This window comes from Xiphophorus maculatus, chromosome 14 (assembly GCF_002775205.1).
Source record: "Xiphophorus maculatus strain JP 163 A chromosome 14, X_maculatus-5.0-male, whole genome shotgun sequence".
NCBI classification, from domain to species: Eukaryota; Metazoa; Chordata; class Actinopteri; order Cyprinodontiformes; family Poeciliidae; genus Xiphophorus; species Xiphophorus maculatus.
In genome coordinates, this window is record NC_036456.1 from 13,851,748 (window position 1) to 13,878,051 (window position 26,304).

Genomic DNA, 26,304 nt, shown 5'->3' on the forward strand with positions numbered 1-26,304 from the left:
CTAAACTATGAAATGTTTTAATAGGTTTAAAAAGTCACATATACAACTGAAGAGAATACATACGATTCCTGTGAAAAAAACAAAAATCCGTTTTTAATTTATATTTGCATCATTATTTTTTACCTTAATCTCCCTCTTTAATTAAACCCTGTTTGGTCCAGTTCATCAAGGTCTTGAAATCCACTCAGCTCAAACTGTGAGCTCACATGAGAGTTTTAATATTGATCTTTTGAAATTCTTCTCATGAATCCTGTTAGGTTCAGGTTGACCCACTAATGCAACCTCAGTGTCAGACTGGTCTGCAGGCTTGATCTGATTTCTTAGTATTTGAAGTATTGCTTGAAATGTTTTAATTGGGTCATGCAGTGTTGTTCAAATCTGCTAGAGAGGGCATATAGAATATATTTCCATTCATAATGCGGACACTTGTGTCTTTTAGGCATAAGGCCCTGCCCACCTTGAGAAAGACACTCACTGAAGCTCAGATGAAGTCAGAATTTAAAATGAGCCCACGCTGAATCTGCCTAGCTGGCATTTTTCCATATGCGTGCCGTGGATGTGCACACATGCTGACACAAAGAGAATCTGGCTCTGTGATTTCAGTAGGGGGTTGTGGTCAGTGATAGGCTTGTTAGAGCTTCCTCTGACCAGGGGTAGGTGCTGATATAAAGTCAGAAAGGGCAGGCGCACCCACACACACACACACACGCACACACACCGGGCAGAAGAATCAAATATAAATCATGTTAACATGAGCTCACCTTCCTGGCTCCACTGCTAATCAGCTGATGTCATCAGGGTTATTGGATGCTAAGAGGTGTTTTTAGGCCGGATGGAGTCAGCAACCTAACTGGAGCAAAAGTAACGGAGCACAAAAGCAGAACAATGAATCCTGACATGAAATAAAATCAGGTGGGTGTGTATCATCCAGTTACAGTATGTGAAGAAGTATTGACCTTCTTACAGATTTTTTGGGGGGCTTTTTTCTTGTCACATTTAAATGTTTCAGATCATTAAACAAGTTTTATTGTAAGGAAAAAAAAGCTGAGTACAAAATTGTTTTTAGAGTATTTTCTCATTTATTAACAGAAAGATGCCATGCAAAGCAACATGGCCTTGCAGTAGGTGAAAAGGTAATTGCCCCTTAAACCTAATAACTAGGCGTGCCTCCCCTGGCGGCGTCTGCAGCAACAGACTCTCTGCCTCTATGCAGAGGCTGGCATGCTGAAATCATCTCCCCTGTGTCAGATAAGACACTCGCCTTCAAAAGGCTCCACTTTCTTTCTTGTTATTCTTAGAATATTTTCCCCATCAGTCAATTTTTGGTACAGGTGAGACGCGGGCCTTTATGCTCTTTTTGGTCAGCAGTGGTTTTGGCTTTAGGACTCTCACATGGACGCCATTTTTTCCCCCATTCTCTCTTTCTTATAATTAAATCTTGAACACTGGCCTCAGCTGAAACAAAGAGTGTTTTAGATGTGGTTCTGGGTTATTCTTTAACCTGCTTGATGAGTCACTGAGATTCTCTTAAAGTATTTTTTTGTCCAAACAGCCACTTCTCAGGTTTATGCCTCTGTCATATTTTCTACATTTATGGATTATGGCTCTGGCTGTGATTTGCTGGAGTCCCAAACCCTTAGCTATGTTATTATTCCAGACTAATAAATCTTAATGCCTTGCTCCTAATTTGTTCATGAATTTCTTTAGATGTTTTGCTAGGATAGTTTAGCCTACTTCATGCCGTCAGACAGGTTCTGTTTAAGCAATCAGAATTAGGCGTGGCTGGTGAAATTGAACTCAGCTTTACAAACAATTGGTTAGTCAAAATGACTTTTACACATATTACCAGGTTCCCCATTATAAATGAAATATACATATCAATTGTAAAATTGCTTCATGACAAACAGTTGGAAGCTTTTCATACACTAACAACTGGTGTCTGAGCGCCACAATAAAGTTAATTTCAAGACTTGCGTTAATGTGAGATTGTGTGTGTTTAGATTCGTTGGCTCCCTCCTGCAGATGGGACTCCTCAGGGATGGAAGTCCAGACAGTTCTGCTGAAGTATGTGTAAGTAATAGCATTCACACACATTGTCTGACCCTGCTTTACCCTGATGCAATGAAGAAATGTACATTGTAAGGAGCTCTACAGTAAATGTTATGACACTTTGTTTAAACAGGTGGTGAAACATTCCTAAACAGACACGAAGAATTTCTCAGAATGTTACTACAACTCAGTTTTGTTGTTTTTTTTTTTTTTGTATTTTTGCACTTAGACCTCAGATGAAAAATGTCCATCCTGCCAACTCCCTAAACTAACCGGCTAATTGGTCTCATATCTGCTGGTTGACTTCAAACACAAACATGTGAGTCGCCAGCAGAGAACATGGGAGTGTAACGGCCGGTGGGTCAATCAAACCTCAGCCACTACTCACGCATCATCATCAGAGATGAAAGGCGCAATCTGAAGGGGAACTCCATTATTTTCACACGCACACACACACACCCCTCATTGCCTCTCTCTCGCTCAGGTCACATGGTTGCACAGGGTCGACTCTTCTCATTGATGTTATGGTTGATCTTGGGCATCAAAAGCAGCGAGTCAAACAGAATTTGCAATGAGAGTGTCAGCGCAGATGGTTTGATTAAGCAGACTGAAAAGGGATCAGCAAATATGACTAAAATGCTAATAGACTCTCCTTTGATTGGGAGCATAAGTACAGACTGGTTGTGAAAGTCACTTAGTACCTTTACTCAAGTGTTCTGCTTTAGTAGGACTGAACACTTTCAGAAGGGTGTTTTTCACATTTGTATTGCAGCTCCACTTGGTGAAAATAGTAAACATTATGTCTTTTTTTTCCCCGCTTCCCTTTTTCCTCTCCGGAGTTGATGGTTGTTATAGTTTAGTTGCTTCTCACCCAGTCACAGATGATCAAACAGAACGGGGAATTTCCAACTTCGGTCTGTGTTTGGTAGATTTGAAAAAAGTTAATGACTAAGACGGAATCTGTGGGAAATGTTGAATTATCAAGGTGGTGGTTCTGGCTTTCTCCTTCCTGTTTAGATCAGTTCCTTGGGAATCTTGGAAGTATTCTTACCACAGATGCACTGAGACATCGACTGGATGAGAATCGGATGATTGTTAGCTTGATTGACCCTGACCATTAACGGCCTCTTTTGAATCAGAAAAATCAGATCTCTTAACAACACCAGGTTGGGTTGACAGCAACACTCTTTGGTGTGTAAGTGTTTACTGAGTAAAGAAGCCTCCAAACTATTTTCAGTGTCAGAAAGGTGTTTCTACAAAATGGGCAATATGGAGTCAAAATTATATCACAGTATTTCAAAAGAAATTTTCAGTGACAATATTTAAAATAGCAAAAAAAAAAAAAAATTAAGGAAGAACCTGCTAATGTAAAGCTTTAAAAATAATAGGACTTAAAAGATTTATGAAGTCAACCACTTGTTGTTATTTAACCCTCCTGTTATGTTCCGGGTCAAATTGACCCGTTTTAAAGTTTAAAAATTTTTTTTTAAATAGTTGGAAGTGGTTTTTTTGCATGAAACTTTTTCTATTTGTCTTAATAGGTGCACTCTATATATAAATTGAAAATGTATTCATTTTACACATTTGTACCAACCCCTAGGTCTACTTTTTCTCAGAGAAAAATATTCATATTAGTTTGAATATGCATTTCCCTATTATTAACATCAATCTAGATTATTTGCTTTCTGTTGTTTTTGATTTGATTGCAGCACACAAAGTACATTTATTCATAATTCACTGGTTATTCATTGATGCTATATGTATTGAATATTTTGCTAGCAGGAGATCCTGAGATATTGTTGCAACATTGGCATGCCCAGTGTAAGGGCATTTAAAATTTATCTCACCTCTGTGTGAGGGAAAGATTACCATGCCCACAATATGGCTGCAATAACCATTATAAACACTGAATTTTGTTGCGACCAAACAGCAGATATTAGGACTTATTCGTCACTTTATCAAACCCTGTCAGGATGAAATACATTTTTTAATTTAGAACCTCACGTTGGCGTTTCCGATTCTAACAAACTACTCTTTGGAGAATTATAAAAGGGACTGAGCAGATATAGAGAGACGGAGGACGCGATCAGAATGGTCGTAAACGCTCCGTACGCTCCGTCAAGTGCTTTGGTACTTGGGAGCTGCTGGAAGCTCCATTTTTACGAGTCTTTATTAAAAACATTTATTGTGGGGCTTTATTTAAAGTAAATTACACCCAAATTAGTTTAGGGGATCGGTGCGTGGTTCTAGGAGCATTTCCAACAAGTACTTAGATAAGTCAGCTGCATCGGCTGCGTCTGCACTCCGCTTTTGTGTTTGCAGGAAAAGAAGGAAGAAAAAAAAAAAGAAAACAAGAAACCAGAAAGCAAAACATTGCAAATCCCCCCAGATAGTTTGTGTATATGTGTGCACGCACACGGCGCCAGTCTCTCTGTCACCTCCCTCCAGTGTCTCGAGACAGGAAGAGACATGTTCTCCTCGGTCCCCCCCTTAGGGAGTCGATGGGAGGTGGCAGGAGTAAGGAGGCTAACATTCATCAAGCTGTTGATTGGCGCTAGTCTCCCCTGTCTCCTTCTTACCCTTTTTTCATTATCTGTTTATTTCTAAGAGCTTTAAAGGTGTTGCCTAAAGAATAAAAGCTTTCGTGATGTTTTGGATTTAATCTCCATTGAGGGAAGGGAGTGGAAAAGGGAGGGGTTTGGAGGAAATAATTACTCCTATCAAACCAGGAGGAAGTCGTTTGACCAGTCACTGTGCCCCAGTGGATATTAACCCTGTCGGTGATTCAACTTCCCTACATCCGGCCTGCAGAGAAGGGTGATGGAGAGCCAGCATATCCAGTCAAGATTACTGTGATAATTACAAACATTTGCTGCAGAAACATTCACCAGGCAGCAACCCTGACTGTGTAGCATGGAGGAGAAACACATATTCCAATTATGAAATAAGGACTTTGTTTGTTTGTCTTTTGTTTGTGCTGCTGGACTTTTATTCAGGATTTAGATCTACAGCATCGGTCATACTAATGGGCACCCCAGGACAATTAAAAATGTCCTGGTAGTTACCAAAACCGTTGAAAGAGAAACAAGCCAGTGACCCCACAGATCCTCCACCCTGCTTACCTGTGGCTATGAGGAGCTTTTTGACACCTTTTATAATGTTTTATATCAAATGTACCTGGAATGTTTGTTAGCATAAAGTTAATTTTTAGGGTGATATGACTAAAACATATATAGGAAAAATCCCCCTCATGACAGCGTGTAAGGATTCTGAAGATTCTGTAATCCTAAGATAATTTTCCTTTCTTCAGTTCTCTAATTATGGGTTTTTAAGATTGTTTTCCCTCCCTTATCATTCTCCTCACTGTTTGTGAAGTATATATAAACTTTGACCTTCGTCCAGCCTCGTTTGTTACCATTACAGTTGTTTTAAACATTTTATTTGTCACAGACTGTGACATGTTTAAGTTTAGGATTGCCCCAATTTCTATGCAGTAGTTACGCAATTGCCTAACTTTAATGTTTAATGCCATGATTGCTTGGCTTTCACAATTTGAAGACCGGTTCTTAAAAAGGGGCTTCTGTATCATTTCATGTACATAGCACATTAATACAAATTAAATAACCATATACTCTTGATTAAGTTTTTAAAAGCAATGTAGAAAATTACAACAATTTTTCAGTTGCATTTTTCTTCTCAACGCACAATTTTTCTCCAACTGAGTGAATGTTGTGAGAATCAAGGCAAGATTTTTTTTTTGTATTCCAATGTAATCTTGGCTGAAATTCTCCTAAGACTTTTGACACATCCTTAAAAGAGGTGCCAATAACTGCTCAGTTAGGGGGAAACAACAATTATGTCCTTTGCAACACAAAGCCATTGTCCCGAAGCAGCAGGCAGAAACTGTTTTTTTTTTTCCTTTAAACCCCCAGAGACGTCAGATCTTTGAAATTTCTTTCCACTAAGGAAAGAAGTGGAGAGAAAATTCCCTGGAAACAAACTATCTTTTTTTTTTACCTCACTACTATTGTATCAAAGTGGAGACAGAAATTGCAGATATGTGCTTTTTAATGGAGATTCATTGCAGTTTTTTTTCTTCACTTTGTTTAAATTTAAAATTTACCCTGACAGAACATTTTGTCTGGGTAAATCCAAAAAACTGGATAAAGGCTAGAATGATTATTGTAGAACTAGATGGTCTGTGGATTATTTTACACACCTAGTAAATAATATAACAATACATCCCCTGTCATCATGCTGTCATACTGAAGCTGAATGAGGTTTATGTTTTTACCACCAGAGAGCTCGTTGTTTAGTTAACCTTCCTGCTCGGTTTGACCCTGATATGTTGCAGCTTTGCAAACAATTCGTTGTTTTTGTGTCCGGCTTGACAGGAGGATAAACGGCGCTGTATACCGTCCAAAAATATTTAGCTATAAACCATGCTTTATTTTCCTTCTGCTCTGCACATATGAGCTACCTTTTGCATAAAATCCTAACACAATACATTTAAATTAGTGGTTAAAAGGTCACAAAATGTGAAAACGCTCAAGTGGCGTAAATACTTATGTAAGGCACTGCGTTGTTTGTTGTACTGCTGTGTAATGTTGTGGGAGTTGTCTTGGAAAAGCAAAAGCCTGTAATTAATTACAAATGTTGAATGTTGGTGTTTCAGGAAGGTGAAGCTTGCCTAGAAGTCAGCAGTCTGGAGAGGCTTGTTGTGGGTCAGCGGTTGTCTTGGCGTCTCACTAAGTGGGGGCGACTCACAGACAGAGAATGCAGGCAGCTGGAACCGCGCTGGTGTGTGGGATCTTTAACCGTGAGCTGTCCTAATCACCTGGCCTCTAGAGGGAAGAGCCTTTCTGAGAAGTACATTTACTACTGCTTGCAAGTTCAAACAGAAAGCCACTGACTTTTCGAAGCTGATTAAGTTTTTAGCTTTGTGTTGTAATACCCCCCTGGATACTCAGAGTCGCTTCATTCATCTGAAAGCTCATGAAGCTGAATTGTATTTGACATTCATGCTCTGGCAAAGAGCTCGCTCCAAAGACAACCTAACAGTGGACGTTAATGCATGGTGAACTGCAGGGAAAGGTAATCCGTATTTTCCATCTGACAAGACATGCTAGGGGGGAGTGCGAACCCCTATCATGCAGGCTTGTCTGTGACCCTGTGAGAGACCAATATATATATATGTGTGTGTGCGTGTGCGTGTGTGTTGTCTGGCTGTCTGCCCTGAGGAGGTTTTTGGCCAATAGCCTGACAAAACCAGTGGTTCCTGTGCGATGTTGGACTAACTCCAATTGAAGGAGAGCTTTGGGCCAGCTGGGGCCCTTTCTAATAAGGAAGTGGGACTTTATTCCTCCATCCCCTGCTGACACACAGTCACACAAACACACAGAGGCATACACTGTAGCTGCATCAGGTCTCAGGAGCTGCATGTCAGCAGCTGCATTCACCACCACCCACCTCCCCAGCAGCAATTGTTGGGATGTAAACACAGCTCAGGACAGACGGTTTTTCCCTGGGAAAGGAAAACTCCCTTTTAACAGAAAGAAACCTCCAGCAGAACCAGGTTTAGTATGAGAGTCCATCTGCCACAACCAAGTTTGGGTTTGAGAAAACAGAGCAGACCAACAAAAAAAGCACAGTACCACTGATCCAGAAGAATTTTCTATGTTAAAGAAAACTTTAAAAGTTAAGTTTGTAGCTCCTTCAGTGGTTTTATAGCAATGTATATAAACTCTGAAATCAATTGGGTGAAAAACAGCAATATCCCCTTCAGTGGCTTTATCTAGAACAAAGACAAGGTGAGAGAAAGGTGACTATACGTGTCATCGATAGAACATGAAAGTAATGTTATTGTTAGCAATAGCTCAGCTGGGTTCCCCTTCCAGGAAGGCTTTTTTGCTAAACAGAAACATCTGGCTTGATGTAACTTCTTTGAAATGACAAAATGAGAACATAAAGCTAATGGCAGCAATAACTTCAAGTAATGCTCAGATGGAGAGCAATAGGAGAAAGAAACAGAGTGAGGAAACGTACTAAATATGTCCTACAGCATCACACTTTTTTTTGTTAGAAAGGTGTTTCTACTGGGTAACCCTTGTAAGCCATATTTGCTCAGACCTTTTGTGAATATTTCTGTTCACAATCTTTTTAAACTTTAACTTCACTTGCTGATGTTTTTTGTGCTTTGGCATTGTGTTAACAAACTTATGCGTAGCCCGGCTTAACAAGCTACCAAAACTTCATGCTTGAATGCTTTTTTTGACATAAATCTAAAACTATACTATGTCTAACAAAAGAATCAAGACAATTGTTTCCATTACCATGGTTGAAATCAGTTACTTGTTGGAATTTCGCTCTTATTAGATGATTTAACAAGTCCTCTGTACCTTTTAGTCACAGCACACAACCGACAATCGGTGATAACAAGCGAGAAAATTCGCTACGTTACAAAAATGAAACAGCTCATGCATTCATGAGAAACCCAATCACACCCCTGCTCTCTCAAACACTGCTTGTTTACCTATCTCACATTATGCAGCAGAACCAAGATATTGGATGTAACATATTAAGCCTAAAATTCACTAAACCTGTCCTTAATCTGTGCAGACATGTTCAATGATCAACCCAGTCTTTAACCTTGGCGTCTCAGCCAGAACAAATAGGGTGATGTGGAAGCAAGCGTCCCGTCAGGTTAGCCAAGCGGCTGTATAACGCATCGATTCCCTCATCCCTGATTGAACGCGCAATGGGGCATCAGTTAGTTCAAGCATCCTTACTTCCTTAAAACAAAAAACATTGTTCTCAAGAAGCAGTTTCCAAGTCTGTTCTCTCTGACTGTGTCAGTCTGCCAGTCTCTTTCTTTCTCATAAGATTACGGATGACTTTCTAGTTGTTTATTGTTCCAGAGAGTGGCCCAAAACTCCTCTGAACTCAAGTTACCAGAGTCTCAGAGAGAGGTCTATTTTTAGAGGTGCATCTGGCGAGGAAGTCTGACCTTTCTTTACGATCCGCTGGTGGTGGGATGTTGTGGAAGGTACAGATAGTCTTGGAAAAGCTTGACATAAGTACTTGAGACATCCTGTGTGTCACAGTTCAAGTTTGGGCTTGAAAGATTTGTAGAAAAACGAAAGGAGGGGCCAGTGACATTAAAGGTCAACATCAGTATACTAATCAGAGGAGAGATTTCATTTTCTGGGAAAACAGTTGAGTGTATCCAGGATGTTGAGTAAAACTCCTCTAGCAAGAAAGCCAAATTCCTTTAGTCTATTTATCAAACTTTGCATATCAAACAAAGGTTCTGGTACATTTAATACTTTTTGAGTCTTACTTTGGACATTTTTAATCAGGAAGATCTATTTAGTCAGACCAAAGTGTCATAACTGCTACAAGTGGTTTAAAGTACGACCAAACAAGTTGTTGTTTTTTCCCCACCTTTAAATGAACCCTACCACAAATAGAAATCTGAATTTTCTGACCAACTTTGAGGTTCTGGTTTTTGCACTGCCAAATATTGATTTTGCCCTCTGCAGTGGGCAGCTGCTTTACAATTTGATTTAAAACAACAAACTGATTATGTTGTTCACATTTCAAGCTGTTTATGGTCTTACAATATCAACTGGTACAGTTGGTGCAGCTGGAATTACAAAAACAGCAGCCTCTTTGTTCCCTAGGCAATCTTTTCTTTAACTCTGACTTATTTCTGAGTTTGCCAACATTTTCAAATCAGCAGGATCACAGACAGGTTTTATCCACAACAGGATAGAACAGAGGAGAACCTTCCTGTTATTTGCTGAAAGTCTTGCTCTCCTGGAGCCTCAGTGAATCACAGACATGTCTACACATTTTGTTGAAAATAAATTTTCTTTTTAAATAGCTTCTTTAATATACTGCATGTCCTTCTATATTCTATTTAAACTCTTTCTTTACTGAAGTACTCAGCGTGCTTCCTGCAGTAATGACTTCTATACAAAAGAAGTGTTTTTTGTAGGTGCACCATGGTAACGCTTGGGAATGAAATATTCATTGAATTTTCTACCAGCTGGTCATCAGTCAAGTTAAAAATCTCCTTCTGATTTCTTTGTGTGTGTCAAACATCTGCACTCAAAAGTCATATGTCTCGTCCTCGGGTGACTAATTGGACATGTTGGGTTTTCTTTGCATCCTTAGGTTCCTGATGTGTGATGGTGGCCGTGGCCGGCTGTGACGGGCTTTGCTGTTTGCCTCTTTTCCTTTTAGAAATTAGGAGGAATGACCTGCTTCCAGATCCTGCAGCAGCGCACCGTCGGTGAGTTTTTTCCTCCGCTGATTCCAACAGGAGAGGACAGCTAGGCAGCAAGGTGTAGATCCCACCTACCCACCAAAGTGTCCACCAAAGCAGTTTGTGTCTGTTCTGTCACACAGTGTAAGATTTTGTGTGTGTGTGTGAAAAAGATAAAAAGTGACACACCTCCGCATACATCTGCTGGCTCAAACCTAACCACTAAGACATTTTTAACACTGTGTCAGCTTTCATCTGAGCAGCTTTTTTGTGTATAAAACATTTTTTTTCAGAACCAGATGCAGTCATAGTTAGAGGAAAGTACATTCTCTTTCAGGATGTCTGCTCAGACTTTTGGGCTACACAGAAAGAAAAAGTTTGTGGCAGAAAAAAGCACAATGTGCCCATAGGCAGACATGATGGTGGCATCTTCATGTTGTGGGGAAGCTGATTTTCAGCAGAGACACGGAAGGGAGGTGGATGGAGGCAAAGACTGGACAATCCTGGTAGAAAATCTGTTAGAAGATACACCATCCTAAGCATACAGGCAGAGCCACAATAGGATAATTTACATATAGCAGAATGGCCTAGTCAAAGTTTAGACCTAAATGCCATTGAGAAATTGTGGCAAGGCTGAAAAAACGACGTTCACGGAGGCTCTACATGCAGTCTAAGCTATTTTGTTTTAGAAAAAAAATCCCAATAAAGTACGTTGAAGACTGCGTTTGGAGCAGGACAGCGATTCAAGGGGTGTGAGTATTTTCTCCAAATCACTGCCTAGATTTTATAGAAATGTTTCTATCTTTATACTGTGACTATTTTTCAGATGAAAGTTTGTGTGGTTTTGCAGATATTACGAATATTAGAGATTGAGGGGGAATCCAAGACGGGACTTGAGGGCATGTGTCTTTATACAAGATTTCATGGGGTTTTTTTAGAATCTGTGTGTGTCATTCAGCTCTGCATGGTCCTCTTGTGTTTTCATTAGTGTTTAAGCTGCAATGTGCAGGATCCTGTACAGTCTTATCTTCTTTTTCTTCCTTTTGTATTTTTCTCCCTTAGGCAGCAGCAGCCTTATGGGCTTCAGGACATACTAGACCCCAGCCTCCATCGCACATCAAGCACCCGTCCCGAACCTCTTCCCGAAGTCTTTGCAACTCTATTAGATTTTTTTATACTGTTACATACTCGAGCTTTTAGAGGCAGCGCTTTGGCTACACCTCCTCTGACTCGTGCGATGGAAATGGTCCGTGTTTTCCGATGGCGTCGCGCACGGAAAGACCACAGGAGGAGATCCATGGAAGTGTGGCCAAAGTGCTTTTGAGTAATGTTGTTATAATACTAGAATTATTACTATTCTGTATATCATTCATATCAATGTTATTATAATAAATACATGTCGAAGCATGACTTTGCAAAAAAAAATAAAAAAATAAAAAACGACAATGCTGTACATTTTTAGATATTTTAAAGAAGTACAAAAAAGTATTTTTGTAATCAAGACAATGTTGAAATGTTTTGATCGGTTCATGTTGTGTATGAGAAATTGTCATACCTTGATTTTTGCCCTTTTTTGGTGTTTTGTGCCATTTATAAAATTACAAGTTGTCCTTCCATACCAAAGCAGTCATATCAGTTTGCCTCCTTGTCTTTTCTACACAACAATCTGTAGATTTTGGTTTGCTAATTTTTCCTTTTTCTTTTTTTTTTTTTCATTGAGCCAAGTTAAATCAGAAGTCCCCCTTTTTTTTGCGCTGTAGGCTGTCATAATCAGATGTGCCAGTGGAGGCATCGACAGGATTAAAGCCATCGCCGGGGAAAGTAAAAAAGTGACCCCAGAGACGACGACGACTGGCAAACTCAACTCCACTATTATTAGAAATCTGCTCCTTCATTTTGTAGCAAGAGGACAATAGATAAGTACAGAGAAACAAAAAGACCAAAGGCTTTTTTTTCTTTTCTTACACTGGTGTGCTATTTAGAATTCAATGTCTCACTGCTTTGTAGTCCTCGGTCTGATATTTCTTATGAAGTAAGATATTATTTTTGCTGCATGTCCCTCTTGGTGTCACTCCAAAGAGTCCTTCAGCATCTGAAAGAATTTTCACTTTAAGCGATTTGTCTCTTTTGTCTATTTTTAGGAAGCCTGCGTGATTCAACTAGCTTTTGTCGAGTTTGTATTTGCATATTAATGATCGAGATGAGGGGGGGGGGGGATAATTTCGAATCTGGTGTCTTTCTGCAATAACATATGCTGTGCAACATATCATGAACTGATCATGTTTCTGTGACATTTTTAATGACAAAATTATGATCCTCGTCCCATTTGTACAAATATCAAGCGCTTGTACTCGATTCTTGTACTTTTCTGATACAGATGTGGCGCTAAAGAAAAAAAAAAAACACTGAAATGCTGTAAGAAGTAAACAATACTCCCTGTAATCTTTAAACCCAGATATTTAAGATAATCTAGGACGAGTTGAGTCATGTACATTTCTCAGTGTTTCTTCATGTTGAATAATAATATGCATCATATAACGGTGGACCATATCACCTGAGTACATGAAGACCTTTTCTTTTTTTCTTGCTTTTACAATTTTAAACCAAGTGTGGAGCCAAATTTATTAGAACAAGTATTTATAAAAAAAAGTGTGTTTTTCTTTTTCTTTTAAAAGATCATAGAAGATGCCTATTGTATGATTCACTGTAAGTATTATTGTAAGTTCAATTGTATAATCATTTGCTTCTTTTGGTTTGTAGCTGTCTGATTGGAACAGTCTGTGTTTGATATGTGAATACTCCTATAATTCACTGTGAAAGTCGGAGAACAAATAGATCTTTTCATGTTTTTCCAGCCTTATGGTACATAAATTTCCTGGAGGTTGATGAGACGACCCCTCTGTTAATGACAGATATTTCTTTGCTTGGTTCAGTGTGTGTAACTGTGTGTTGTGCATGTTCACGGCATGTTTGTTCTTTTTCTTAATGCTTACAGTGCTGTTGATATTTATGTACTTTAGCCACTGTGAGGAGGAATTTGACCTCAGTGAGTTGCAGAAATTTGTTGGTTTGAAACACACACACACAAAAAAAAGGTGATCAAATGGAGCCGTTTTTATGAATATGTTAAATGAAGACATTTGGGTAAATCTGCCATTAAAGATTGAGATTAAAGCTGCTGTCGTGACTAATATTTATTTATCATAAAATTAGGTAAAAAAAAGAATTATCAGACTCTTTGTTAAAAGAGAGGATATACATAGTTGAAGGCATCGTGAATGTTTTCACTTTAAGATAGTTTTATTTCCCCTCTAACAAATGTAGTCCGAAATAAAAAAATCACTGCTGGGTGGATTTCCCCTTCAGGATTGTACAAAAAAACCCACTCAATACAAAAGTACTTATTTTGATTTGATTATTTATTGATGACATCACAAAATGAATTAAAATCAAGCAAGTGTGGAAAAATTTTTTTAATATTCCGACTTGTTTTTGTTCACGTAGTGAATTAAAAAAAAATACATTTAGATGTATTTGATAAGACGCACAACGTAATGTTAGAAAGTAACTGTTGCCCCTTAATCAGGCGCTTTTGCTACTGAAAAGTACAAAAATAGCACATTATAGTGTAGTAGTGGAAAGGTTCTCCATTAAAAAAATGAGACTAAAAGGGCAAAATGTCACACACTTAAAGAACTGTGTAGTAAAAGAAGAAATAAAAATCTCACAGCTGGATGAATGACTCCAAATTCAAAGCAAACAAAATTAAACGTGATACATTTTAATGAATCACGTTTTAATGAAGTGACAAAAGCTTGTCACAATTAAAACTGAAAGAAAGCTTAATGTTTGTAATGATTGATTATGCAGTTTTGTTGCCTGTTTAGATAATATTTAAACAAAAGTTCCTAGTATGGCAAAAAAAAAGAAGAAGCTTTTTTTCTCTTTTGCTTGTTGCTGATATTTCTTTTATCGGTGGACATTAGAGATAATGGGAAAACCTTTGTCTGACATGCCAGCCAAAAATACAACAATACATGCCCAGCTTCAATTTTTCTTGCAGAATTAGTGTCTTGTTTATTCCCAACTTCCCTCCTAAAACACTATTATGTTTAAATCACTCACAAAACCCCTGAATACAAATTTGTAAAACTACTGATTCAATATATCTCATGTGGTCTCTAGTAAAAGATGTTACTGTTCAGACTGCAAACAGAAATAAATGAACACAAAAGAGAAGAAGGCCTGCTAGAGAAAATTAGAGGACACCGTTTGACCATTTAGAAATCCACCTGCACATGGTGCCATTTCCATTTTCCCTCTTTCACACTTGTCATCGGATAACACCCCCACCCTCCACTCCTTGGGGGCCATCAAAACATGATGTGGGATACTATAAAGTGGTTTTTGTACCGGGGGAGCTGGAGACCTCTCCCTGCCCTCTATAAGAATAGCCTGGCAAACCCAGGAGCTGGCTACACCTGAGACAGAGGCCAAAGCCAATTTACTTTCCCTCCATACTGTCTCAGCTCTCATCTGTCAGGCAGCATATAGCAGCTTCTCACATGGCGCACACACACTAGCACACATCTGAGGGGCGGTCACACGTTGTCACGGAGGAGAAAAGTGGTGGATAAAAGTGTCTTGTGAAGAGAGAGGAATATTCATGTGGATGCATGCAATCATAAAACCCAACTTGCAACACATTAGAGCGACGTTCCTCCCCTTTAAGGAGTTCATTAAAGACTTGTTTGCGATGCCTTTAAAGTGTCTTATCTTCCAAGAGGAATGTCAAACAAAAGGCACATACCAAGGAGAAACGGAAAAGCAGCACTTATTGGTCAAAATTGCTGTCTGGGTTGTTTGTGTATTTCCTGTACCAGTATTTACTGATAAATATTGGATCACTGCAAATATATATATATATATATATATATATAGATATATATCTATATATATATATATATATATATATATATATATATATATATATATATATATATATATAGATATATATCTATATATATATATATATATATATATATATATATATATATATATATATATATATATATATATATATATATATATATACAGTACAGACCAAAAGTTTGGACACACCTTTCTAATTCAATGGGTTTTCTTTATTTTCATGACTATTTATAAGGCAAGAAATCCCACTTATTAACCTGACAGGGCACAGCTATGAAGTGAAAACCATTCCAGGTGACTACCTCTTGAAGCTCATCAAGAAAATGCAGAGTGTGTGCAAAGCAGTAATCACAGCAAAAGGTTGCTACTTTGAAGAAACTAGAATATAAGGGGTATTTTCAGTTGTTTTACACTTTTTTGTTTAGTGCATATTTCCACATGTGTTATTCATAGTTTTGATGCCTTCAGTGTGAATCTACAATGTCAAAAGTCATGAAAATAAAGGAAACTCATTGAATTAAAAGGTGTGTCCAAACTTTTGGTCTGTACTGTATATATATCAATCATATGTTGCGATTTGTTCATGCTAGTCACAAATCACTTGTGTCACCTGTTGAACATCACAAAGAAATAAAAACGGTCACACTGACTCGTTCAATCTGACACGTGAATTAACAGTGAAGAAATTAACTTAGCCATGTTAATGTCTTAAGCTTGCCAAGAGCCAAAACTGTGATGACTGAGTGTTTAAGGGTTTTTAAAATTGCTGCTCCAACAGAAAATTCTGAGTCCAAGTCAAAGTGGTCAAAGGAGGAAGCAATGGACTCTGTGAGCGGCCTTGGCTAGTAGAAGAGGCTTGACCCATGGAGTCATATCCAAAGAATATGTTAATACAGCTCAAATTGTTGAAGATGTTAAAGCTGGTTGAAAGTTGTCACTAATCAGGATCCCCATACTGACTGCTACGCATTACTGAAAGCATTGTCAATGGGAATGTGTGTCCACCACTTGCCTCAGGAACAAATGACACGAGGTGCGAAGGCAAGTCAGCTGAGGGAGCGTGAAACTTTGGGTAGTGCTTTTCGGAGTAACCTTGTGTCCTACAACTCACTTGGATGGTAATCTGACATCCAAGCTTCACTCTGTCATGGAAATTGTGTCCTCTGATCACTGTGGCCTCTTACAGTAGGATAACTCACCCTTCCTGAAACTAAAAAGCAATGTGGTAATGGTTTGAGGAGCACAAAATGAGTCTGAGGTGTGGACTTGGGCTGTAAAAACACCTCTTACCTGCAATATGTGTATCAACATGGACCTGCCAAGATACAGGCAGATGAAAATGAGTTTTTCTCTAAAATCTGGATCATTTACAAATATTTAGCATTTGGATATTGTCATATACTGTCCTTGTTTAAAATGAATAAATTTAAATCTGAATTCAAAGAGCAAACAAAAAGTGAAACACAGGTGAGGTAGAATAATAGCATAATGCTATAGTTTCTTTGATAGTACTAAATTTTTCCTCAAAATGCATGAAATCATAAGTGCCAAATACCGGTCAGATTTGGCACAAACTGAAATTATTTCATTTTCAGCATCACAATGATGTCAAGCGTAACATAAGAAAATTTCAGTTTTGGATTGCCTCTGTGTGGTCACCTGAAGATGTTATGGAGATAAAATGTCCTTAAAATCTAATAGATTAGAAGAAACACCAAAGCAGACTCGAAATGTATGTCATTTTTCACATACTGTATAGAATAAATAGCCTTCTGCTGCTTTGCAAGAGAATAAAATAACTTCTCCTACTTAGATAATAGTTTTGTTTTAATACTGTTTTAGTATTTTGCACCCTTGTTTTCTTTGCTTGTTGGTATTATCTGCATGCTTCAGCCAGCAGTTCTCACTGTAACAAGTTTCTGCCATTGTTACATAGTCAAACAGAAGCTGATAATCTGTGCCACAGAGTAGCTCCAGAGACTTACAGCTAAAATGCACGAGACTTGACGGGGCTTGGACACTGTACTCATCACTGACTAACTTCTAAGTCATCGTTTCACAGCTTGGATGCGTCTCTGCGCAGTCAGTATCTGAACGCGGATTGGTCAAAATGTGGCGCCGGGCAACCTCTGACTCTCCCTCCCACACTGACGGTTTCTCTGCCTTTGTTAAACAAACTGAAAATGAGTGAAGGAGAAAAAGGTTGCCCTCTAAATCTACGCCTGTTCTGTCTTTTCCTCCGTCCACCTTCTGTTGTTTGCCTCCCGCTCCGCACTCAGCCGCAGCTTCCAGCTCCCTGCAGTGGGCCTAAGGGCCCTCAGTTCCTCAGCAATCAAAACACTAAAGTCTCCCACGACTTTCCCTTTTCCCACAGATTCCATGCTGTTCCAGTCTGCTTCACCAGATTCCAGATAATTACACAAAGATATTTTATTAATAATCTACACTGATATCCAGCAAGCATACAGTGAGTGTGTGTGTGTGTGTGTGTCTGTGTAAACATGGTGAGTATCACATGATAGCTTGACTCAGAATGACATCATAAATCCAGAGAACCTGTTCAATGGAAATTCAGGAGTCCAGCAGCGCCCCTCATTGGTTATCTTAGGGAATTACAGACTCCATCTACGAAGTGCAACACCAACAATGGTGACGCACTAATTACGGCGACAAGAAAAGCATTATAGAGGCGTCAAACTGCTCACATATATCCAGTTCCTGAAACATTTAGACTAACTAAGTGTCATTTTTTTTTTTAGCAAGAGAGTTTCAGACAATGTTAAGGTGCCTCCTATAATTGATCACTCCCTCTGCCCGGTCAGCTCAACATGTGGCAGACTCACCCGCCATGATTGATGTTGGCACTCAGGGCGCGAGCTGTGATGGATCGATGCTGTACGTAGGGATGATCGTACCATTACAGCCTGTCAGTTGTCAGATGTATTTGGATGATGATGTTAATAAATTAAAATGTAAATGAAAAACCCAATTTCAGTTATTGAACTGAAAAATGTAAGCTCAGAGACTCCTACATGAAAGCTTATTAAAAAAAAACAAAAATCCAGTTTCTCACCAAACTGCACAAGGGCAACAGAAAGTATTTTTAGTAAAGCAATGTTATGTTAAGATGAAGGCAGTACCCTTGATGTAGCATTAAAGGGAGGAGAGACACTAAAACCAGTGATGCAGAAAGCTACAAATCCACCTGGACCACAGGCTGATCTCCACGCCATGTTTTCTTGATGCAATAATTCACCCAAAACGTCCGACAACTGTCATTATCGGACGTTTTGAATGAGAAGCACATTTTGTGATCTCATTGCTCAACCCTTTCATTTATGTATCAATTTCTTTGTGTTCTGACTAGTTCGAAGCACTATTCAAATATATAGAGCATTTTTAAAGGCTTTATTGACAAACACTACAGATTTCTGGTAAGAGTCAGAACTCATTGTTCTCAAATCTCTTCTTTATAAGTTCTGCCGGTCCATTTGGCATGCTGGGTATCGAGCCTTGAGGTTTTTCAAAGCCAGAGAAAAAAAGACATCAAGGATCTTCCCTTTGTGTATCAAAATCATGGTGGAAAAGATCCGTGTTCAAATTCCTGCTAATGTTGACCAAGCCCTGCACTGGTGGCACAGACAGTCTGCGTGAGGAGACACTGGACACTCAGTCAAGTCAAAATATGTCATAAGATAAATATGTTACGCTCTTTTCAATCTGACTACTTAGCCGCCCAAAACTAATCTGAACAATCCTCAGAGAAGCGTAAGTGTGTCACTACTAAATCTTTTCACCATGACGCTATATTCTGTGTTTGAATCGCAAAATTGATATGAAATGAGCACACTTTGCCCTCTTGTGGTCAACAGTGCTTATTGCATATTGAGTCATTTTATTTTTGCTTTCTCATGACCAAAAGAAAACATAGTTGTTGCTTTTTTTTTTTTTTACCCACAGAATGAGCGGCATTGTTTCATGTATCACCACTAAAGCTTCATGTGATAAAAAAGCCCTCAGTTTTAAAAGAGCACTTTTTTCCTTACAGACAAACACATGATATCGCAATAACATCACACCACAGTCATTCTACTCACTGGGTGAGTCACCTCAAATCAGACTCTGGAGTGTGGTAATAATGCAATATTAGTTCCTCTATCCTCCCTATCATAAACATAAAAACACTGAGATGCTCATAAAAGTGTAATTATGAAGATGTGATCTTTGTGCTTAGTAACAATAACAGCTCGCTATCATAATTGGCATGGGACTTGCAAGTTTAGGTCACTCCCCTATGATGCAATCCACACGGATTACCTCAAATTTAAAGCAAAGAGCTAAAAAGGCAAACATTGCAATGCGGTGAGTAAACATTACAGCAGATTGGGCTGTTTTTCCTTCAACCTAATGGCAGATTAACTTTCTTGTCTTTTAAGGTTTTGAACAGTATGTCGGTTAAGTTGTATGAAAGATATCTCAACAGCCTTATGTTGTATGTAAACACGATAGTTTCATCACCATCCTCTGGTTTTTTATCTTCCTTTTATCTTGATGACGTCAAGCGTTACCAGGGGTCATTGGCTAGCTTTATTTTTGAAAGCCCACAAAAGTTTCTCAGTTAATGGGAAAAAAGTGGCATGTGTAAAGATTTATTGAACATTTCTGTTGTCAAATGAAACCAGCACATCCAGCTTGGGTTGCTTTAGGCCATGAAGAACCATAAATCTTTTATTGTTTCGTCTAAGACTTCAAACTGGCGCTGAGATTCTGTCCTAGTTGTGTTTTCTTCTGAGCTCAGCTGGATGTCATTCACAGTAATTGAGATAATTGAGAATAAAGAAAGGGACGCTTTGCAGTTGGAACAGCTCTTTTAGCTCCCTTTATTTAGACTTCCTGACCTGGCCTGAGAACTGGACACGGAGTACAAAATGTGTCTGTCAAGGTCATCAGTTGTCAAGTCAGGGGGCAACACCTTTCTGTTTATTGTTTCACTCAAGTATTGGCAGTACAGCACCTTTACAATGATTCATCCCCAAAAGCATTTGTACATATATATAAAAACATTTTCAGGTAGATAAAATGAATGAGTTGAGAATACACCTTAGGGTTGGTTGTTCTCTAATGTTAAGATGAAAAGAAAGTTGTGTGAGCTATATAAAAGTACAAGTATAAACAGCTGGATCCTGGTTACTGCTTCTTGAAAATTCGTTTTGCGTCCACGCCTTCATAGCTGTAACTCTGCAGATAATAGAGATAAAGTTCAGGTGAATAGAGATATTGCATGGCAAAAATTGCAGTCATGAAATTTATGTTATACAGACAGCTGTATAAAAACTGTTGTATAAAAAAAGTTTTATACACAAGCCGATCTTCCCATTTTCTATAAGCAGATGATAAAGTTGTTTTTCCAGACTTAGTGGTTTGCTATGATGGGCGTATCTAAAACACAACACTTCAAGGTTTCTTTCTCAAGAAAGAGAGGATAAGATTGCTTGGTTCTGGCAACCTTCAAAGATACCATTTATTAAATATTTTAAGCAAAAACTTCAGCAGAAATTCTTGAATGCAACTTTTTCGGTTTTCAGAAAGCGGTGCATCTAATTTAAAAGTAGGCCGATTCTTGACAACCTGCAAACAAGTGCAAAGGGGAGCCGCGGGAAAACTTTTAAATGACCCCCATTATGGTGGGCAATGTGCAAGCATGAAATTTGGAAATCCGGTTTTCTTGGGGAAAATAAACAGCAGTTTAGTTTGCAAATGCAGCAGTGCGGCTCCATCTTTCACTTCAGATTCATGAGTGGCACTGACCTGCACAAGCTCTCCTCCAACCAGTGATCTTGTGGTGATCAGGAGCTTGTTGTTATCTTTCCTGTTGAAAGTCCCTTTCAGCGTATCACCCTCTAGCACCCATGTGCCCTGGTAAAAAAAAAATAGAAGAAAACAGAAAGAGATTAATTTTAAAACCTCTATAAGGATTTTAAGCCTGTTATGTTTCTTTTTTATTATTATTTTCCTGTTGATTTTGTTGCATTTAAGCCATTTGTTGGCACTCACTACGAGGTCGGTTCCATCAGCCATAGAGTAGTCAAACTGAACGCCCAGGGTGAAGTCGATCTCTTTGGTGCGGAACGTGCTGGACTCTTTGATGTGAAACTTGTCCCCATTTTGCTCAAAAGTGAGCTTCAGGTTGTCGTGCTCACCCAGCTTGCGTTTCACCACGTTGACACCTGGAGGATGTTCAAAATGCATGTTTTCAAATTCAAAATAAGTCAAGTAGTAAACCTGTTGAACGTTCAGTGCATCTTATCGTCTTAACCCTCACACAGGCCACAGCATTAAAAAATAAAAAATAAACAGAACAGTTATGCAGCCTAAAGTGCCTTCAGGTTGCGCCTGATTTGACCGACTCACCCAGCTGCTCCATGAACTTGTCGTAGTTTTCATTGCGGTCAATCTTCCAGGTCCCATTGAAAGCCATGGCTGCAAGCGTCTCTGCTGGTTACAAGGCACTGGGGACAACCGTGTGACTGAGAATGCCCACTGGCCCTCATTTATACCCACCCCATCCCCATGTCGCTGTCAACTCCCACCCTCCACTCTCACCCTCACCGAGCTGGCATGGAGGATGCTGTCCTTTATCTCACTGATTATCTGTCTGCTGATGTGGCCATTGAAATGTAGGGTGATTGCTGCGCGACCTCGAGGAAGGGCTCATAAATGAGCAGAGGGCCCCTCCCTTCTGTGAATCTGGCACAGTTGAACACTGTTACACTGTTCTGCGGGAGGGGGGAAAAAGACAAAAGCGCGGGCTGTTTGTTTGGCTGCCAGTGGCAGTCACTCAGCTGAGTCCCTCTCTGTCCCTCACTCAGGCTTTTCTTTGTCCGGTGAGTTTGTGTCATGCATGAAAATGACTGATTGATAGTGACAGCCTGAGATTCTCTGGTGTTGTATTGCGCACAAAAACAGCATTATGTAGCGCATGATGCTGGATGGTTTCTATTTATTTAGATTAATCAGATCGTAAGATAGTGAGAGGTATCCGAGTATGGCTGTTTGGGGGCAGAAAGCTGTTAGCAAACAACTTTGACACTAGACAGAGTAACTAGTTTGGGTACTTTCCTCTCCGTGTTAACCTGTTTGTACTTTAAACACTGATGCCTGTTTTCACTTCAAACATTCAGTTGCTTAAAATAAACCATCTGGAGTTACTTCAACTTCCCACCACAAAACGTGCAAAGTTGTGTAGAATATCAGAATCAGCTTACAGTAGCTGACTTCCTTGGCTTTAGGTTGTTCATTGTTTTGAACAGATAGTAAGACATGCATGTTGTACTCCATAGTGTCAACCTGAAGGTAAAAGTCCAAACACGTGCCCAGGATGTGTGGAGTTTGCACAGATCTTAGCTTCCTTTTTTTTGACCATAGACTTGTTCAAGTTCTGGACTGAGGGAAGATTAGCCCACATTATCCTCTTGGTGACTTAATTGTTTATTGCAGTTTGATCCTGTCGTGTTTTGTGAGTGAGCCAAACCTCATAGTGATGGATGAACAGAGGACAGACAGGCAGAAGATGACCAGCAGTTCCATTTGTGGGTTGTACTTCTTGAGTTGCAGCAGGAACTACAGTCTCTGTCGGGCCATTTAACGAACAGTATCTGTATGCGAAGACTGATATGGATGACTCCTAGGAACTGGAAGTGATCCACAGTAGACACAGTGTTGTTGAGGATGATGAGGGGAGGTAGTGTGGTGGTTGTTCGCCAGAAGTCAACAGTCCTGTCCACAATCTTCTGGTGGTTCTGACTGCACCGGTGGACCAGCTGATCCACCTCCTGTCATCATTGCCTGAGATCAAATCAGTGATCTTGGACAATGACCAGTTTGCTGATGACTCTGAGGTGCAGTCATTTTGTGTAAAGTGGAGTGGGGAGAGAACACCCACCTGGCACTGCTGCTCCCCAACCTCACCTGCGGCTGCTGGTCAGTCAGGAATCTCATGGTCCACTGACAGTGGTGGCTTTTTAAAAAACTTTTTCTTACATAAAAATAATACATGTTTTCTCTTTTAGGGGTTTTAAGTGAGAAGCCGCCATAAAAGAGATGGAATGGTGGAAAAATGATACGTGACTGTTGGATATTATTATTATAAAATGGAAATTTGAAGTGTCTGAACTGCGATGGTATTAAGCTCTCTTGATTTTTAAATACAGAGGCAAGCCTTCAGCAATATTTGTCCATCAGCTACAGACTGAAAAATACAGCTTGCAATGAGTCAGATTGGTTGGTGAGCATCTGGTAATATCACATAAATGTGCTTTGATACAAATCTTTCTACTGGATCTTTGACTGTATAGTTAAAATCCTGATTCCAACAAAATTGTTAAGAGCTGATGGTTGCTCAAGGTATTTTCACCTGTGAAAAGCATTTTGCATGTAGGCCAAAAAGCTCATTTTTAGACTTTCTGAGACCATATATGTTTTGTAGTAGACTACAGAATTGTTGCATTATCTCAAATACTCCAAGAATATATGATGCTCCAATATAAATTTTCAAAATTTTTGCAATCTGTCATTCACAAGGTTTTAATCTTTATGATAAATAAACTTTAGCATATTTATTTACAAAGAAATACTTTGGCAGTTTCCAAAATGTACCATGATATGACTGAATTAGTACCTTAAGAGTCAAATATTATTACCTGAGAGAATAAATAATCTTAAGCAGTCTCATAAACAACCGGCAAACATGCTACGCATAGTGCCATTTTTTTCTATTAGGCTTTTCATGGAGGAAGAGCCATTAGATATTCAGTTAAATGAGATTAAGCATGCCAGAAAAAACAGCAACATTACCCATAGTGTCCCTAATGATATTGTCATTCCGCTCACGTCTCTGGACAATGGGGCCCTATATTGTATCTGCATTCCTGAGAGGAAAAGCTGTGGCCACAAGAGCTAGAATGTTAGATTATGGACAAAAAGGCTGATTTCAATGTTCACACCTAATAAAAGGGAGATTATATTTACATTTAAAATAATTTGAGCCAAAAAGCTAAATGTGAAGAAAATGTGAGTACTAGAAGCTTGACAGGTGTTCTTTATGAGAGCCAGCTATTCTTTAGTGTTATCTACCTGCACAGGTTTTAAAAAGTTGCAGTTTCAGAACATCTAGCACTTCCTGCCCCTCCAGTAGTAAGAAGCTTTTTCAATGTGGCTCCTGAACTTGTTCTCATCCTGCACGAAGCATAGAGCAATAAATACACTTAGCAATACAAAGCTGCCCCTGCCCGACCTGTTTCTTTGTGCTGCCAGTCACTTGGCTCATAGTAAATAAACATATTTAATGATTTCTGCTTTAATGCCAGAAAGGAAGAGAAAAAGGTTACATATTTTCCAGAAGAGTATATAAGCTACCGCCTTCAGCTGTTTCCAAAACTATGAGCTCAAACACAACCAAGTTACAGTAAGCTAACATGCTAATGGTTATGTAACAACTGGCAATAAAAAAGTGGATAATTTGTCATTCATCTAACTAAGTCTAAATGCTAACAGATAGCAAGGCAGCGTCTGATTGTAGTTGTCTCTTCTTCATAATCCCTTTTACTGCTTTCAGTAAGACGGCCTGCACTTTGAGTTTGATTAAGCTAATCAGTGTGTGCAGGTGCCGTAATACAGTTGGTTCTGAAGGGTGCATAATGAAGTTGGTTGACATGCAATAAAGGTTTTATTGATAGAAAGACCACACCTGTTTTACCACTTTCACCATAGTGTTTCTTATCAGCATGTTACTAGAGCATTCATCTTTGTGTCTCAGGGGTTGGTTTTACACTTTGATGCTGATAAAACAGTCACCAATTATATTGATTAAATATATATATATATATATTGATTAATAATTCTTGCATCATATCTCAGTTAATAATTATGACATCCCATTAAAAAAACTAAATCTGATGCTTGTACAACCTCAATCCTAAATTTCTGTAAAAGGCACGTTAAAGGTCTTCTTAATGTTTCCTAACTTTTAAAAACTTTTTTTCATAATACAGCTATATTTTTTATGATATTTTATTTGACAGACCAGAAAATTATGATGTAAAAGTTATATGTGGTTTTCAAGGGTTGCAAATAAAACTCTGGTTTTCACTTGCATTCAGCTTCCTTTACAATAATACAAAAGAAATGAAACTAGGCACCTTGCTAGTAAATTGAGTTAGTCTGTGTGCAATTTAATCTCCTTATAAATCCAGCTATTCTATAAAGGCCACAGAGGCTTTGTTAGTGAGCAAACAGCCTTATGAAGATCAAGGAACACAGCAGGCAGGTCAGGGAGAAAGATATGAAAATATGTTAACTGTCTTTTAAAAAAAAAAGTAAAGAAAATGCAGATAATGCAAAACATGTGATCGCAACAAGCTGCAAGATCTCCCCAAAAAACACTGCAAGAACAGAATGATGTCCTTTTCTCTCTAAAAAGAAACATTTCTCTGTTCTTTCATGGTTCATTTTACCTTTTATCAAACACTTTACAAATACAGCTTTCATAGAAGAGTAGCAAGAAGGGAGTAATTGTTGAAAGAAGGCCATAAGGATTCCTGTTTGTCCAAGCAATGTTTGGGAGATGGAAAGCAGGCTGAAGTTGCTCTGGCCAGGGAAAGATAAATATAAATGTGTTGGCCTGTATACTAAACTCTGTGTGTGGAGGAAAACTAACGCTGCAAATCACAGTGAACACACTATTCAACAGTGAAACATGGCGGGCAGCAGCATCATGCTACGGGGAAGCTATTCTTCAGCTGAGATACTGAGGTAGGTCATAGTTCATGGGAATGCAGATGAAGCCAAATACAGGACAATCCTGGAACACAACCGGTTAAAGGCTGCATAACACTGGAGAGTGGGTCGGATGTTAATCTTCCAGCAGGATAGCAACCATAAATATATGATCAGAGCTGCAATGAAATGGTATAGATCAAAGCAAATGTATGCATTATAATGGTCCAGTCAAAGTTTAGACCTAAAGTTGGACTTTTGACTAAAATTCAGAAGCGCTT

The 26,304-nt window shown here is 38.9% G+C and overlaps 2 protein-coding genes across 3 annotated transcripts in view; one reads left to right on the top strand and one right to left on the bottom strand.

Moving 5' to 3' along the window:
* Positions 1-13,497, top strand: part of rbpms (RNA binding protein with multiple splicing) — a 46,830-nt gene extending 33,333 nt beyond the window's left edge. The window contains exons 7-9 of one of the 2 annotated variants that reach the window (XM_005813400.2): positions 2,001-2,064; positions 10,228-10,345; positions 11,381-13,497. In XM_005813400.2, coding sequence (XP_005813457.1) covers positions 2,001-2,063 — 63 coding nt within the window. In that variant the 3' untranslated portion in view covers position 2,064; positions 10,228-10,345; positions 11,381-13,497. Of the gene's footprint in view, positions 1-2,000; positions 2,071-10,227; positions 10,346-11,380 lie in introns of both variants that reach the window. The other variant, XM_023346182.1, reaches the window with a different exon arrangement.
* A 6,602-nt stretch (positions 13,498-20,099) lies between these two features.
* Positions 20,100-21,789, bottom strand: LOC102225496 (fatty acid-binding protein, intestinal-like). Its single transcript, XM_005813397.3, has 4 exons — positions 21,662-21,789; positions 21,305-21,477; positions 21,059-21,166; positions 20,100-20,488 (listed from the first exon to the last, which is right to left on the bottom strand). The coding sequence occupies exons 1-4, from the start codon at positions 21,726-21,728 to the stop codon at positions 20,438-20,440; spliced, it is 399 nt and encodes a 132-aa protein (XP_005813454.1). The 5' UTR covers positions 21,729-21,789; the 3' UTR covers positions 20,100-20,437.
* Positions 21,790-26,304: the final 4,515 nt, after the last annotated feature.

Coding starts and splice junctions, on each gene's coding strand:
- LOC102225496 (XM_005813397.3), bottom strand. CDS start 21,728: ATGGCTTTCAATGGGACCTGGAAGATTGACCGCAATGAAAACTACGAC. Junction 21,478..21,661: donor CAAGTTCATGGAGCAGCTGG/GTGAGTCGGTCA, acceptor AACATCCTCCAG/GTGTCAACGTGGTGAAACGC. Junction 20,489..21,058: donor TTGGAGGAGAGCTTGTGCAG/GTCAGTGCCACT, acceptor TATTATCTGCAG/AGTTACAGCTATGAAGGCGT.